At 39.5% G+C, this 15662-nt stretch overlaps 1 protein-coding gene across 1 annotated transcript in view; it reads left to right on the forward strand.

Moving 5' to 3' along the window:
• itfg1 (integrin alpha FG-GAP repeat containing 1) overlaps positions 1-15662 on the forward strand; it is a 138986-nt gene that overhangs the window by 111515 nt on the left and 11809 nt on the right. The window contains exons 15-16 of the mRNA XM_072381006.1: positions 8947-9071; positions 14541-14623. Of these exons, the coding sequence (XP_072237107.1) occupies positions 8947-9071; positions 14541-14623 (208 nt within the window). The remainder of the gene's footprint in view (positions 1-8946; positions 9072-14540; positions 14624-15662) is intronic.

Consider the following 15662-nt stretch of genomic DNA (forward strand, 5'->3'; position numbering starts at 1 on the left):
TTTAACAAAGTGGTAACCTGGAAGGTTAGTCAGGAAATCTGTTACCTGGAGACATCTGGAGATATTTGCAGTTCTTATAGAAGATTTTTATTGACCCGAATTCACTTAAGTTTTCTCTGGAAAGAACTGATGGAGAGCTAATTGCCAAGTACTGAACTCAAAATTCCTCAGTGTATAAGTACAGTTTCATAGTGCTTTTAAGCTGTTTGTCCAAAGCCCGCCACCTTTAGTCTTTGAATGATCAATCAATTTGAATAGATTCAATGTTTTTAAGCATTTTTTGTCTATTATCAGCTGGAGGTTAAAGTTGATCATATTATGGACACAAAAAACAACTGTAAATTATTAGGTGAAAGGCTGTGAGTGTAGAACAGATATTTAATTGTGTGTTTTTTCAGATGATTCTTTTAAACGTGCTCTTGAGGCAAAATTTATACGTGGGCATTTCAAGTGTCAGCAAACTCCATTTTTATTCACTTTGAAAGGACTCCCGTCATGCGTAGGCAAATTGGATTCTCAGTTCCTTGCTTTGCATTGTTTGTAGCTTGCAGTGGAAAGTTGAGAATAGTTCAACTTTTCAAGTGACAGCGCAGGCAACAGCCAATCAGATTGCTTCACTGATCGCATGTCTGATCCCAGGAATGATTGTTCCTACATTTCTAAACATCAAGTCCACCCACTGCAGAGCAACGCTTATTTTCGAATCCTGCCTTAGAAGACTGAATTAAGTTTTAATAATATTTGGCTTTTTTTTTTTTGTTTTTCTTCTTTTGACTCTTACATTCTTTTCTTATCTAGATCTTAAATGTGTCACTGAAAAGACACAATGAATACTGGAATTTAATTTCAAAGGTGTTTCCATTGTAGAAAATCTGATATTTCTATTTCATTTTTTCTAAGAGCAATCTAGAGTGATCTGAAGCTGACTGTACACACATACACAACAGCACAGTGTCTTTCCGTCACACATCTGGACGCAGGTGTTGACATGCTTCAGTGCTGTTGTGTTTTAGAGGCAGTGCACACAAACGACTATAAAGCCCTCTAGGCCCTTTGGTGAATCGCTACGCTCATAAGCTCACACTTCCATACACACATTTTACCTCACAATCAATGTCCACATCTTGGCATCATTGTGCAGGCTCTGAAGGGGCCCTTCGGGCTCAGTGGACTGTGTGTGTTCATGTGTGCTCATATGCACTTCTATCCCTCTTGGCTCCACCCCTACATCTCCGCAATTTGCTCCTTTTATCGCCATCAGGGGAGCAAATGGTTTCTATAGCGACAGGCACAAGGAAGTTCTCCTTTTTCTTTTTCTTTTTCTCCCCAGCTTTAAAGCCTCAGGGAGTAAAAGAGCATATGTGTGTAAGTGTGTGTCTGTCTGCGCTGCCTGCCTGCTAGCCTGTAATACTTGTACTATTGTCTCCTTCTAGGATAGATTTAATGGAATTGTTATTCTAGTTTATGACTTTATGCTGTATAGAATCATTGAGTTGTGCTTCCTGATAGGTCGCATCTACTTACCATACACAAGGTACAATTAATTACAGACTGATTGGCATGATATTGTTCCTCTGCCTATTTAGCCAGAGGTGGTAAAACTTTGAGGATAGCTGATGGACACACACACACACACACAGAGGCACACGCTTGCACACATTAACATGTTGTGGCACCCTCACAGGCATCGTTGTCCTCTTCTTGACGTCTTCTCCATTGTTCTTTCATATTTTTCCCTCTTTTCTTTCTGATGCTCACAAGGTATAAACATTGGTCTGCTTGAATATCCAAGAAAGTTTCTATGCTGCTGTTCTTATTGTGCTCGATCCAGTTTTGTTGTTGGCATAAAAATGAGAATAACATGAGAACAAGCACTCGCTGTACAAACCAGAGTTGGATAAATGCAATAAACATGCCCTAAATTAGGACCCAACTCTGCAACATCTGGAATCATTTCAGGTGAATATGCAACTCAAGTACTCAGTGAAAGATATTCAAATTACTTTGTCAGTTATTCTTTGGACAGTCCTATGGGGTGTGTTCCCTCTGGACTGAAAAAATAAACTATCAGAGTTTAAGTCTGTACATTCACAGTGTACAGGTCAGTAAGACGGCATTCTCTGCCTGTGGTTTATAGCTACTGTTACAACTTCCAGTGCAAATTGCAGAAGCACTGCTGCTGACGTTCTTATTGGCTGCAGGTGTGTTATGATAAAAGTGTAGCCTTTAGATGTACAAGAATCAAGCTTTAGTTATGACTCAGACATATTAGCAACACAGAAATGTAGCCCCATGTGTTTGAATATTATTTCCACTGATTATTGAGGATAGAAGATAATGTATTCATGCAGGCTGAAAATATTCTTTAACAAAGGCTTTAAAGGTCAAAACACCAGAAATGTTCTACTCCATGATGTCTTGTTAATAAGGTGAGAAAACAGCCCCATTAATGTCAGTTTTCTATGGTGAGTGTAGTTACAAGCATTTTTCACTTTTTATCTCGGTTACACACAAAGGGCCTAATTGTTTTCTTGTTTGTTTGTTTTTTCTTGACATGAAAACAAAATTTTGAATTACTAAAATATTTCATCTCTTAGACAGGTCATCTGCTGTGTATTGTATCTATCCAACTGGTCGATCCATTTCCAATTGATGGATTTCTGAAAACAGAAACCCTTCAATTCGGAGAAGTGATTCTAACCCAGGGGTCAGTACAGTGAGCAGGGCTACAAGGTCATTGCTGGAGGTAACCAGATGGCTGTGGAGGAAAACAAAATAACATTAAAATAACCCAATTTAGACTGGGATAGTTTACACATTACATAACATGTTCCAATGGTGTAATTTGGGCCACGATTAGCAATGTGATTATTCTGGGGTTAAATTCTGTTAAAGCACTTTGGTGATAATACTGTAAATGATCTTCTCAGGGAGAGGAGCATCTTCTTTGACTTCATTCAGTTTATCCAGTGTTTTCTGTCGCTGCACTGATTGGCCTGCAACCCGGAGAGATCTCTGTTTAATTTCAACTGTGTGTTTGTATATGTGTGGTCTAAAGTGTTTGAACAGTCTGGGTCAACTGGGAGCAACCTGTTGAATATGTGTGTGTGCACGCCTCGTTTTTTAAAGTTCTAACACAAGCAACTGCTTGTGCTGTTTTGAGTCTGCTTTGTCTTCTAAGCGATGGATTGTAGGCTGTCAATCATGAGTCCGTGGTGGGATTCCCTGCCAAAACATCCACTGGCTCTGCTTTGGGGATACAGGACAAAAACACAGACACAATGTTCCTGGAACATACACAAAAACACACAAAACACAGACACTGTGTTACACTGCTCTGCATAATACCCTCTGCCAACCTCCTCATGTCGTGAAATGGCTGTGCTCCAACTGTGGCCGTGTTTGTTAGGCAGTCTACTCAAACACACACTCACACAGCACTAAGCAGGAGCTAAGCCAGGCTCCCTGCCTGCTACGTAACCCTGCTTGATCCCCTTTCAGACACACACAAATACATTCACATACGCATCCATTCCACCCTGCTGAGTGGCCAACTGCAAGCTATCCACTTCTTGCCACCTGACAGGGAGCGACAGTCTGTCAAAAAGCATCAGTCCACGATTTGCTTTAATGTCCAGTAAGCTAAAAAATCCTGCCCTATCCCGAAGCTGGAAAGTATTAATGTATCCATCTCCATATATTTTCTTCCAGCATCAGATTTAGAATTTTTTGACGTGTCTTTTTTTGTTTTTGTTTCTCATTTTTCCAGCCTGGATCACTGTCATTAAGCATGTTAAAAAATGATCGAACCAAACTGGATTTTTTGAATAAGGGTTCTCCAAAGTTTAATCTCTTTGTTAAAACAGTAAAGCACAAGTGAATATTGATACAGCAGAATCCCCAATCAAGCTACTCCTACTAACTTCTTCTCTATTTCTTTTGTCAATTGGCTAAAAAAAAAAAAGCAGCCTATTAAACCTATGTTTCAACCTGAGATCACTTAAATCAGACTGCCACTCTGCTTTAAGAAAATCCTGATTTTATAACCGCAGCATCATTTTTCAAAATGATTACTGAAGTCACTTAAAGACGATGTCTGCAGAGTGAATTCAGCTATATTTACTTGTGCGGTGATCTCCCATAGAGAATTTTAAACTGCAGAATGTCTTCTCACACAGCTCACAGCGAGTCAAAAACTCAATTCCACTGGGTCAAGAACAGTGGTCTAATTAAATAGCCAAGTTGAGCTGTAACTGTGGCTCAACTCAACTATGCGTGTTACCGTACTGACTTCAGACTATTATTTATTGGGGTTTTTCTTTTTTAGATCCCCTTCATGTTTTTTTTTGGTACACACTGGAGGTCTACTGCCCTTCGTAGTAGATACACAGCTATATTTGGTGAGCCTTTATTTCTTTTTTCCATGTTTGTGCCTACAGTATTAACCTTTCAAGTCCTTCGGGGACATTTGGCGTTTGGGTGTCTGTAATTGGGCTCACTTGAAGGATTTGCGTAGAACACCAAATAAAGTCCTGATCCTAATGGTCTGAGGTTGGGTCTTCCTTAAATTTTCTAAAAGGGTTCATTTAAGGTCCAGTGAGTGGGTTGAAAAGACATATAATGACTCAAATTGCAGTCAGCTAAATATCCCCCCTAACAACAGCCAAAATGCCTGCTTTAGAGCCAGTGTTTTGTTCCTTCTGGTTCAATGTAGTAACATGGCAGTGAATCGAGGTGGCCAAGCTCCTGTGTCTTGTATAAAAATAGCTTTTCTAAGGTAACAAAAATACTGATTCTTATTTTCACACTATTCAACTGAAAAGCACTTCTGCCAATAGATTATCCTAAATGTTACGCAGTGGAGATATGAGAGTTCAGGACACAAACTTTGTGATACACTCCAAATTCACAGCAGAGGATTTCCTCAAATTTGTGCATTTTCAAGTTTTTGCCATGAAAAGGAAAAACCTCCCATTGCCTTAATACAACACAGGACATCACTCTCCAAATTCTTCTTCACCCGGGGAGGGGGGGATCTATGAATATTATTTTGAGCTCCACCCACATTCTCAGTATCTCTGCCCTTCCTCAAACTCTCCTCTGACTATAAAACTCCCTTTGCTACACTTATATTGTAAAGAACAAACAGAAAGAAATTACAATCAGGGCTGCTATCTCCCACTCACTCAATGCCAGAATTCTGGACTTACTGCGTAGGTCTCATTAACTTTCTAGTACAAGGAAGAGAAGACGGTCAGCTGGACACTCCTGGGCACAGTCACCTGGTGTCTATGTGAGAAGTGTGACACGGAGTGCAGTAGACTACTTTTCCCGAGAAGGCAGCTGGACACCATGGAGCCATGGATAAGACATGAAGGCTTACAGAATCTGATTTCATGCTATCACGGTCACAAACACAACATGTCATGTCTGCCATTTTAGCAACCAGAGAAAAACACACCTACTTGCTTCTCCACATTGCTCATCTTAGCTGCTCATATAACTGGCTAGAAAGCCACTGCATGAGTGGTCAGACTGTGTTGGTTCTGGTTCCTTCAAACAGTCTACGTAGGACATTACAGGCTGTTATATGTTGAAACACAAAAAGATGTCATATCGACATGTGAACAAGGCGAAGAAGTATACTTCTATTGGGGAGGGACTTAAAAGTAATACTTAGATATTATTGTTTAGAAGGTGCTACACTTTCCATATTGATCATCTGTGCTGAGCATGTAAGAGTGCTATCGTATGTTAATGAGTTTAAAAAAACAGAGTAAACCTGAGGCTGCATGGAATGTTATTATCAGTTTGTCCTTCATGACCAAAATGACTTTGGTATGTACATTCAGACTTTTTGGGGGGTATCAGAAATATGTGTACTACCTTTCAAAGCAATCTAACTTACTTTAAATCAAAAACATCATTGATGTAGTAATCCATCCATTAAATGTTTCGACATTTCATTTCAGACCAAATCGATGGACTGCTCAACCAATGAGATCACATTGCTAACCCTGAAGTGATGCTGCTGCCATGGCTAAAAAAACAGTGTTAATTAGGAATCTGATCCTATCGCTCTCCTTCCTTTCATCTAGCAACAGTTTAAGTGAACTAAAATTAGTAAGTTATCACTAAAACGTTGTCCAATAGCACAACGCAGCTTTCTCCTGTACTGATCTGGCAGTTTTCCCACCCACACTCACAAATTTCAGATACCACAGCTTTTACCTTCCGTTTCTGTTAGAAGTCGGAGCTTTTTACGGTACCTTGAACGGGTCAGTCTCCATTAAAACTATGCCCACATATTGCTGAGAACAGTCGGCTTTCCGTCACTCTCATGATGTGCGATTAAGGCAGTTATGCTGCCTCTTCCCAATGCCATACCTCAGCACTAAAAAACTGGGAAAACTAAACACACGCATGGGAAATTTAGAGCCATGTATAGTGTTTTCCGATAAAAATCTTTCTTTTGTGAAAGGTGGCAAAATTAGATGATTTACCTTAAGCTGCCGTGGTGAACATAGCCTGCGCTTGAGGGAATCAAGGAGTCATTACACTGACACCATATAATAGCCTCTAATGGTTACTTTTCACACTTCTACCCACTGAGCAATTTGTAGTTTTACTTGCTATGTTCCCAGAATAAAACGGCAACTTTAAGTGTGCAACATGAAAGAGCTTTTAAGAAAAAATCTGTTGTATTGCAATGAAGTGGACTGACATGACCATGGTTCAGGTGGCCGAAAGTGAACAGGACATTTTTTTACCCTGAACTGAGTTGCAGGCATAGATTAGAAAAAAAAACAGAGCAGCAAAGCTGTTGTGCTCCTCCTGGTGTGCAATACGCAGTCCATCCACATTAATTCTGATCACTGGCTGCCTCCAGGCTTCCTCTCTCTCCTTTTCCATCCTTCCCTCTCTTTGTTTACCACATAGAGGTTGATTTATGTCGGCTGTACTTGGCAGAGTTGGGTGGCGTGGGCGAGATACAGCAGCTGAAGTGGAGCGCGAGAGGAGACGAAGAGAAGGGGAGGAAAAGAGGGAAAAGCAAAAGGCCAAATCAGAGAGATGTATCAGGGGAGAGAACGAAACGCAGAAAGATAAACTGAAAGAGGGATGAGAATAACATCTAAGGACTAAGAGAGAGATTACAGAATAGGGGAGGGGGTGGGAGGTTGACTGAGGTGTTGCACTGGCCTCAGGTGTCTCACTCTGATTTGTATCTTTTATGATGCCTCTTCATGTCAGAACACAAGGTCTTATGCTGCAGTCCCTCTGGCTCTGCCGCTCTTGTTCTGTGTTTGGTTCACATCCCTCTCATTATGTTTATTTGTTCATTTTAACCTTATCATCCTTGATCCGGATAGGTTAGATAGCAACTCGTTACAGAACATATCGTGAAACTTGAAAGGTCCCTTGGGAAAACTAAGCAGTAAAGCAAACCAGGGATATGGTTTTATAGTTTAATCAGATATATATTTTAAAGTCAGTGATGAAAATGTGCACAGTTTATGGGTTACTATTGTCATTTATATGTAGAAAACGTGAATATAAATGGAGATATTTTATATATTGTGTGTGAAATAAAATTACAGATTGACAGAAAGGTAGGCTGGGAAAATTAAAAAGAATTTTTCCAAAGCATGCTTTAACTTAAATTGTGTTGTGTTTTTTTGCAGCGTTCAGGGTGAATTGATTTGCAATCCCGAGAAGATAAATTTCCAGATTTTTTAAGTGCCTTCAACATAGGAGTAATTTTTGCTCCTGTTATTTCTGGTCTGAGCAGCTGTTGCCCTAGTTTAACATACAGTGTCACATATTGCTGCTTCAAAACAGCCTTTTGTGTAACAAAATGCAGTTTCAGGTTTTTTAGAAAAAGGCTTAATCTGCAGCCATGTTATCTGTAGGGATGGGAATTGATAGAACTTTATTGATTCTGTTTATAGATCCAGTTCTTTATCTTTTCTGTTATCTATTCTTGACCTTATTTATGACCAGTAAATGGATATGCTACATTGGTTTTCAGTGTCAGCACAACTGCTCACTATCTGAAATCCTAAAGCATAATAAACTTTTGGTTTAGTGTCAACTCCGCTCATGTAATACAATTCTAAACTGATTAAAATCTCACACCAGGTTGTGTTAACTAACCTAATGAAAATGCGGGCTTTCTACTGGCTGAATCTTTTCTTAACAAATTTTATGACAGCACTGTGACATTTCTTCATCCTTTTCTCCCACATGACTTTCCCTACCCTATGTGAAGGGGTGAGCTGAGCTGTCAGTAGCTTAAATGCTAATGTTAGCTGTAGCAAAAGACTTTTAGTCAACTAAAATGACAGGATATCATTTTCCAAGTAAAAGAAAAAGTATAAAGCATGATGCTGATATTTTTAACGCTGGATATTTCTCATCACTTGGTGGTGATCAGTTTGTCAAACAGAAGCAGTTGCACATGTCCCTCCATGTACAAGCTTCAAATACGTGCCACTTCTCTTGTGTTGAAAAATGTCACATTCTCCAGACCTGAGAACTAGCACTGTTTACATGTTTCTTTGTGAAATGTGGCCAGTTTTTACAGCAGAACGCATGTATGACATTGCTGCAGCACCTGCTGGCATCAATAAAGGAATTTAGAAGCTCAGAGCTGTATGATTCCAGTGCTTTGGAAATTTTAAAATCAGTTCTCAATTACCAGCCCTAGTAATTTGCTGATGGTAGATATTATTAATACTATCCATTAAAAATAATGTTTGCGCACGAACATTTGCTAATTATCTCTTCATGGTAAGTGTCTGTGTCACATTTCAATGCAAATCCATCCAGCAGCTGTTGAAGATTTCCTGTATGGTTAGAGTATTTGTTGGGTAAAGTTGCATCCTCTTTGCACCATTAAACACCCTGTTTTTTTCTCTTTCTCCTCCTCTCCCTGCCTTCCTGCAGCTGGTCAGTTGAGCCAGTCAGCCCATTTCTCCCTTCAGTTGCCCTACACTGTGCTGGGCCTCGGACGCAGCGCTAACTTCTTGGATCATCTTTTCGTTGGCATACCCCGGGAGTCTGGAGACACGGTGAGTAGATATGCGAGGAGGCATGAGGGTGTTTTATTACCAAGCTTCTGCATAAATGCCTGCAGGCTGTGTGGTCTTACAGGTTATTGGAGGGAGATTATTTTACAGGGGTTTGTTCGTGGTTGAGCAGACAGAGACAGGGAACAAACAATCAAAGGAAAAGCAAATTTAAACCCCCAGGTGCAAATAGTGTCAACATAGAAACATTTTTTTTAGTTATATGCCAAATTTATACATTACTACACAGCCTCTTTTCTTAAGTTAACACTACAAGGCATGCTTGTCTCAGTGGAAAAAAAAGGTTGTGAGAGAAGAGCAAAAACAGCTGAGGAATACAGTGTTTAGAACCAGCAAACTTTTCAAGAAACTTATTAACCGATGGAATAATTCATGGAAAGAATCATTTAAGTAATTTAAAGCAGAGAGCAGAATTATTTTTCTTTTCCTCCAACATAATCTGAATGTAAACAGTTCAGGGAAGGCCTTTCTTTCCACACTTATCAAATTAGCAATGCAGAACCAAAAGAGCCAGATTTTGCAGAGACTTCCTTATCTTGCACATGCAATGCTTCAGTTCAACGCTTGATTGGGATTTTCTATGTATTTACATATTTTTTCCAAGCAGCTGTTGATGCAAGAAAATATGATTCGCAGTGTTGTCTAATGTCAAATAACGTGCTCAAATGTTTGCTAATGAGACAGCACATAAGAGAATGTGAGAAACCCCCCCTCCATTTTTTTGCTTTTTCTGTTAAACTTCTTTTTGAAATTCATAATCTGCATGTATTTGCCAAACACAGTTTAGATTACAGCACCAGTCAGTCTATTATTATTTCCTGTTTTCCATTGGAAGTCCATGGTTTGTTTGTGGTTTTATGGAGAATTTCCTTAAACATAGGTATGCAGATTTTCTCTGTTACATTTGGCTCTGATTCTCCTTCTCAATGAGGAGAAGTTCTTTTTTTTTTTTCATGTGCATTAAACAGTATATTACAATCTCTTTGGAAAAAGTGTATTTTGCTGCCAACATGTAGGCAAGATTGTACAAGTGGTAGAATTAATGTGAGACATTTATTTTTAGGCCCAAACTGTACTGAAAACAGGAGTTTAGAATTAAGATATCTGTCAGATAGATGTTTTATGTCAGATAGATTATGTAGCGCTTTCAGTGAATGGAATGATTCGTGACATTTCACGGGGAACTGATAAGGTGGAGTGAGCTCCCTGCTGAAACTGAAATACCAGCATCTTCGTTTTTTTTTTAAAGACTTCACACACATCTTTGTTTAACAACTCTGCAAGTACACAATACATGAATGACTGTGGAAGCAGTGCATGTGTGCTCCCTGTCATAAGACAAGCTGATGTTATACTAATACGGTAAATAATGTATTCTTTTGTTCTAGATGTAATCTACTCACAGCCATATTTCTATACTTCACTTCCTGAAATGTCATCTCTCTTCAGTTCAGCTCTCAGTATCTCTGCATTCATCTCCATCTCTGTTTTCTCGCTCAGTGCACTTGTCACTCTCAATATCAGGCACAACAGAGCCCTTCTTCCCCTCCCATGAGGTACGAAGGTCTTCATCAAGCAGCTGATTAGAATTGTAGATAGCTCGGCCCACAGCTCTGAAACTGTAGTGCACCAAGAACACTCATTTCAAGCGAGCTGCTTTATTGTCCCCTTTCTGCATGCTTTTCCTGTAAATTTCCATACTATCCTTTCCTCCTTCTCCATTCCTTCTACAAAGTGAATTAATAAATGCCTAAAGATGCAGCCCATTATGCCGAGTAGACTCTTTTTATATTACCCAGAGGGCCTGTGGAGGACAGGGACTTCATCAAATCTACAGTACTTATAATAAGGAGAATCTTGTTAGCACTCAATAGAAAAGAGGACATGGTTTATAAATCCTGACTCCCTGCTACTCTGTTCACTTGGCTGGTTTAGTACTGTGTTTGTCAACTCTCTTCAGCTATCTTTCACAATTTTTTTTTTCAGTCCTAACTTCTGTCCCGTTATCTCACATCTCCCCTGCCATATCCTTTATACTTTCCACTTTACAATGAGAGTTTTTGCCTGCTGTGTCACAGAAGAGGAGGTTTTGTAAATTCTGCTTGGATATCTTCCATCTTCTGTCCAATCATTCCTCCCCTTTATTCTTCCCCTCCTCATCTTTATCTGCGAGTCTCTCTCCTCCTGTTCACTTATCTTCCACCCAGGGGATTCCCTTTGCTGCTCAGAGTGGTTTACTTCACTAATCAGTCCCCTACTTGTCACTCTCACCCTCCATTTCTGTATCTGTCTCCCTCGCTCTCTCATAGTGTGCCAGTTTCCCTGGCTTTGAACCAGAGTATTTCTCTTTCTCTCTGAAGACTTGGAAACACTTTTCTCTTCCAAACAGCCAGATCAGATCTGCTCCCAGGCAGCAGTAGTGGAGGCTGACTCGCCTCCAACGTTGCTCCCCCGCCAGTTGCCACACGAATGGCAGTGCTTTCCAAGAGCTAAGCGACAATGGCTGGCGGCAAGAATGTGCTTGTTATGTAAAAAGCAGAGCCATTGCTGCACGCTTATTCAAAATAGCTGCAAGATGTAGTTTGTCTCAATTAATGAGGAATGGAGAATCACAATTAAAGAGCAGTGGCACTTCCAGATTCTGCCAAACATCGAACTGGAAATGTTAATTCCTCCCTGCTACAAGTAGCATTGTAATTATAGTATTGACATCACTGTTAAATTGCCTTCTTCCCTATTTATATATTTGAACTCTTAACCATTCATGAATGTTGATCCTGAACTGTGGATGCCTGAATGTGTCCTAAATCAAGACAGAAGAATGTCACAAAAATAGAAATGAGAAAGTTAACAGAAGCTGCTGATGATGATGATGACGCTGGGCTTTTCCAGATATTAAATCACTGTTGGGTAAAGAAGTTAAATACAGTCTCTGTCAGCTCCATTTCTATGGGCTTAAATTTGTCTAAAAAGTGACTGCAAATGCACAGAGGGTGATCTACAAATATGCCTTGAGTTGCACACGAGTTTTGCTATCCACAGGGTTGTTTTTACAAATACTGTAAATGTGTATTTGGAAATATATAATTTTCCATTTGTGAAACTGAAAATTCTGTTTGTGAATCATGACTCAGCATTTGTGGATCACCAATCACGCGTTCGTATTTTTGACACATTCTTTCCGCAAATCTGCACAGATCCACAAACAAATAGCTCGTGATTCACAAGGCACCATCCAGCCGATGGCGCTGTTGTTCACTGATGTATGGCTTGGCTTAAGAACGACGAACAAATAGCTTTTTGTTTTACAAATGGAAAATTATATATTTACAAATAAACATATCTTTGTAAAAACCAACACACAAGTTACAAATAGGAAATTTGTAATTGATAGCAAAACGTGTGTGCAACTCAAGGCATATTTGTAGATCACCTTCTGTGCATTTGCAGTTATTTTTGAGACAAATTTAAGCCCATACATGTCTGATGGTGTCTATGGACACTGAGCTCTAAGGCAACAAACAACAAAAAATGTAATTTTTATCTAAAGCAAAGTCAAACTGATGTCTAACACAACTGTGAAAGCAAAGTCACTGAACTCAATTAAGTATAGGTTTTGATGGTTAACCCTGTTGGAGATGTCCTCCCACAACTATCTAAATCAAAACATAGTACTTTCACTGTCTGTGAAAATGTTTCAACTTCAAAGTCCAGTATATTCTTAAGGTTTTACACCTTAAATATGGTACCCTATTTAAAAGCAGTGGGGTTGGGTGAAGGACATACTAGCAGTGAGCGTCTTACCTGCATTAGACAGGGGTCAGAGCGCTCTCACTTTGGAGAATCAGAGGGAAAGCTAAGAGCTACTCACAACAGGGGCCACAAAAAAAGAGCCCAATTCTTTTTCATCTAAGAAGACTCAACCTCAAAAACTTCACAGGAGTTCCAGCAAACACTATATAGAGAAGATGTTACCCTGTCACTGTTGCATCAGACAGTTGTTGTTTACTTTACGACATCCATGCTGCTCCGCATCACTGCATGCACAGTGCCTGCCCAATGAATCCTACTGCTGATCAACTGTGTCTCCCGACCTTATCCCAAAACTCAGTATGAAACAGTAGAAATTAGAAAAAAATCACAGAATAGCAAAAACACTCATGATTTTTCAAATGTCTGCTAGCATCCGGCAATAAGATTATGATAAGGTTTATAATCTGGTATAGAAGCTGGAGGGCACCAAATACAATAGAATATAGTTGAAATGTTGTCCCTTTGTTTTCAACAAAACATTCCATGCTGCCAATCTGAGTGGGAAAACTGAAAAAGAGCAATTTGCCATGTTACCTTTATTAGTACCACAAGGCCCCTTTCTGCAAGGCCTTCAGTCCTATTGTCCACAGTGGAGCTGCTCAGTGGCCTGCAGGCTCATCTGGTTACACTGTGCAGCACCTAGGTGTGACTGCTTTTGACTGTCAGTGTTATGTGTTCCTGCTGAAGAAAGATCTAAAGCATCAATACTAGTGATGCTTTAGAGCAGACAGCAGTTTAAAAGGAGAGTTGGGGAGCTGTCAAGCACAGTATTGTGTGTCGACGCCCAACAATACTGAGTTCTAATTAGCCATTGTGAGTGGAATCTTCAGTTTAAGCCACGAGTCTTTATTGATTGGGTAGAGATTTGAAAGTGACAAAAAATTACCTGCACTCTTTCTCCAGAGTAATCCTCTTCTGTATTGTGAGTTTCTCTTCTGTTTATATATTCCTTAGGTAACATTAAACAAAAAAACACATCAAGACGTAAACATGAGTTTACATTTACCCCATGGAAGTTGCCAAGAAGATGAAGAAGAACATTTTTTTTTTAATCTTGTAAATTTTATAAATACTCTGCTCTTATGCAATAATATATGTTAGTCTACACCCTAATCTCTACTTTGCCGTAAATCATGTGTTCTATTTGTGGAATCTGTTATTTCCCACTTTTAACTTGTCTCTTCACGTCTTTTGTCTGATTACATTCAGGTTAGCATACCTATGTCCTGCTGTGATGAGTTTTTGTAAAGGATGACAGAAAATTATATATGTTTCATTCAACATAACAAATAATAATAACAGATGACAAAGAGTTATCTTAATAATTCTGCCAGTGGCTGAACACACAAGCTGCCACAGAAAAATTAAAAATGTACACAACTAGATGCACACATAAAAAAATCCGTGCTGCTCAGCACTGCCATAAAAACTGGTTGTCTTTCTTAAATATATGGCTTAAAATAGCAACTCCACAGCAGTGAGGGAAAAGCATGGAACCCATGCCTTTGCCTCTGAGGACTTAACATACATATTTAGAGTGTGTGTGTGTATCATGTGGAAATTCGCATGTGATTGTCAATGGTTGGTATCACATATTGTGTGGAGACCTAGTTCATGGTTTTTCTCTCTCCTTTTCAGAACATAAGGAAGCAAGAGTGGACGGCTATTATTCCCAACTCTCAGCTCATCGTCATACCATTCCCACATGATAATCCCCGCAGGTACGCAAACATAATATAAATAGGTCATTCGAAACAATTTTCTTGGCTTATCTTGTAATGTACTGGAAGACCCTTTTGACGCTTGTTGACTTGGACACAGCTCATCACTTTAACTACCTCATCTGGTACCATCAGCTTGATACAGACAGTGTCTCTGTTGTGCATCTCAACAAAACAATACCCAGTGAGCATGCTCACTCTCAAACACTTCACAACACAGCGTGTGTGCTCATGTTATTATGGTGTTGTTCACATGTAGCTCAAGCCTCAGGAGGGGCTCCAGATGGCTGTTCAACTCAGACAAACACAGACAAAAATGCACCCTTCTTCAAAGTACATATTGCCAGCACAAACACCTACTTAAACATAATTTCTGATAGATTACAGTATACAACAAAAGTGAGTACACCTCAATGTAATACGGTGTTTGTGTTAAAAGATTTTAAATTATTTATTTTTACAAATGCAGAAGAATATGTTTTTATAAGAATTTTTTTTTAAGAATACTCCCACCCCCCTGCTTTACTGTCAGGACTTTGTAGTCATTACTGTGATAGTCAGCCAGCTTCTTGGAAAATATTCAGGATCCTGTCTGAAGCTTATCTTGGAATCATCTGACCAAATAATGTGCTTCCACTGCTCATCAGGACTCATTAAACATTCTTCACCAAAGTGTGATCTTGAGTTCTTTTTTCTTTTGTAAGAACGAGCTGGCGTATGTAAAGTCTTGCATACTGTCTGTCACTGAGCTCACAGAAACTGAAATTTCTGTTAATAGTGACCATGCTAAGTCTGTGATGGTGCTGAGGGCCTTCGGGAAAGGCTTCACAGGAAACGTCTTCGAAGAGGGCTTTGTCATAGGCCGAGGGCAATTCAATTCAATTCAGTTTTATTTATATAGCGCCAAATTGCAAGAAATGTCATCTCAATAATATATTTCAATAATATAGTCCAATTCAAGCCAATTGGAGTTCAATTCTCACTCTCGCTCTCCTTCACCGTAATAACGTCAAAGTCACTGCTGTCACAGTCCCCCATC

This window comes from Leuresthes tenuis, unplaced genomic scaffold (assembly GCF_036924035.1).
Source record: "Leuresthes tenuis unplaced genomic scaffold, fLeuTen1.0.hap1 SCAF_2, whole genome shotgun sequence".
Lineage (NCBI taxonomy): Eukaryota > Metazoa > Chordata > Actinopteri > Atheriniformes > Atherinopsidae > Leuresthes > Leuresthes tenuis.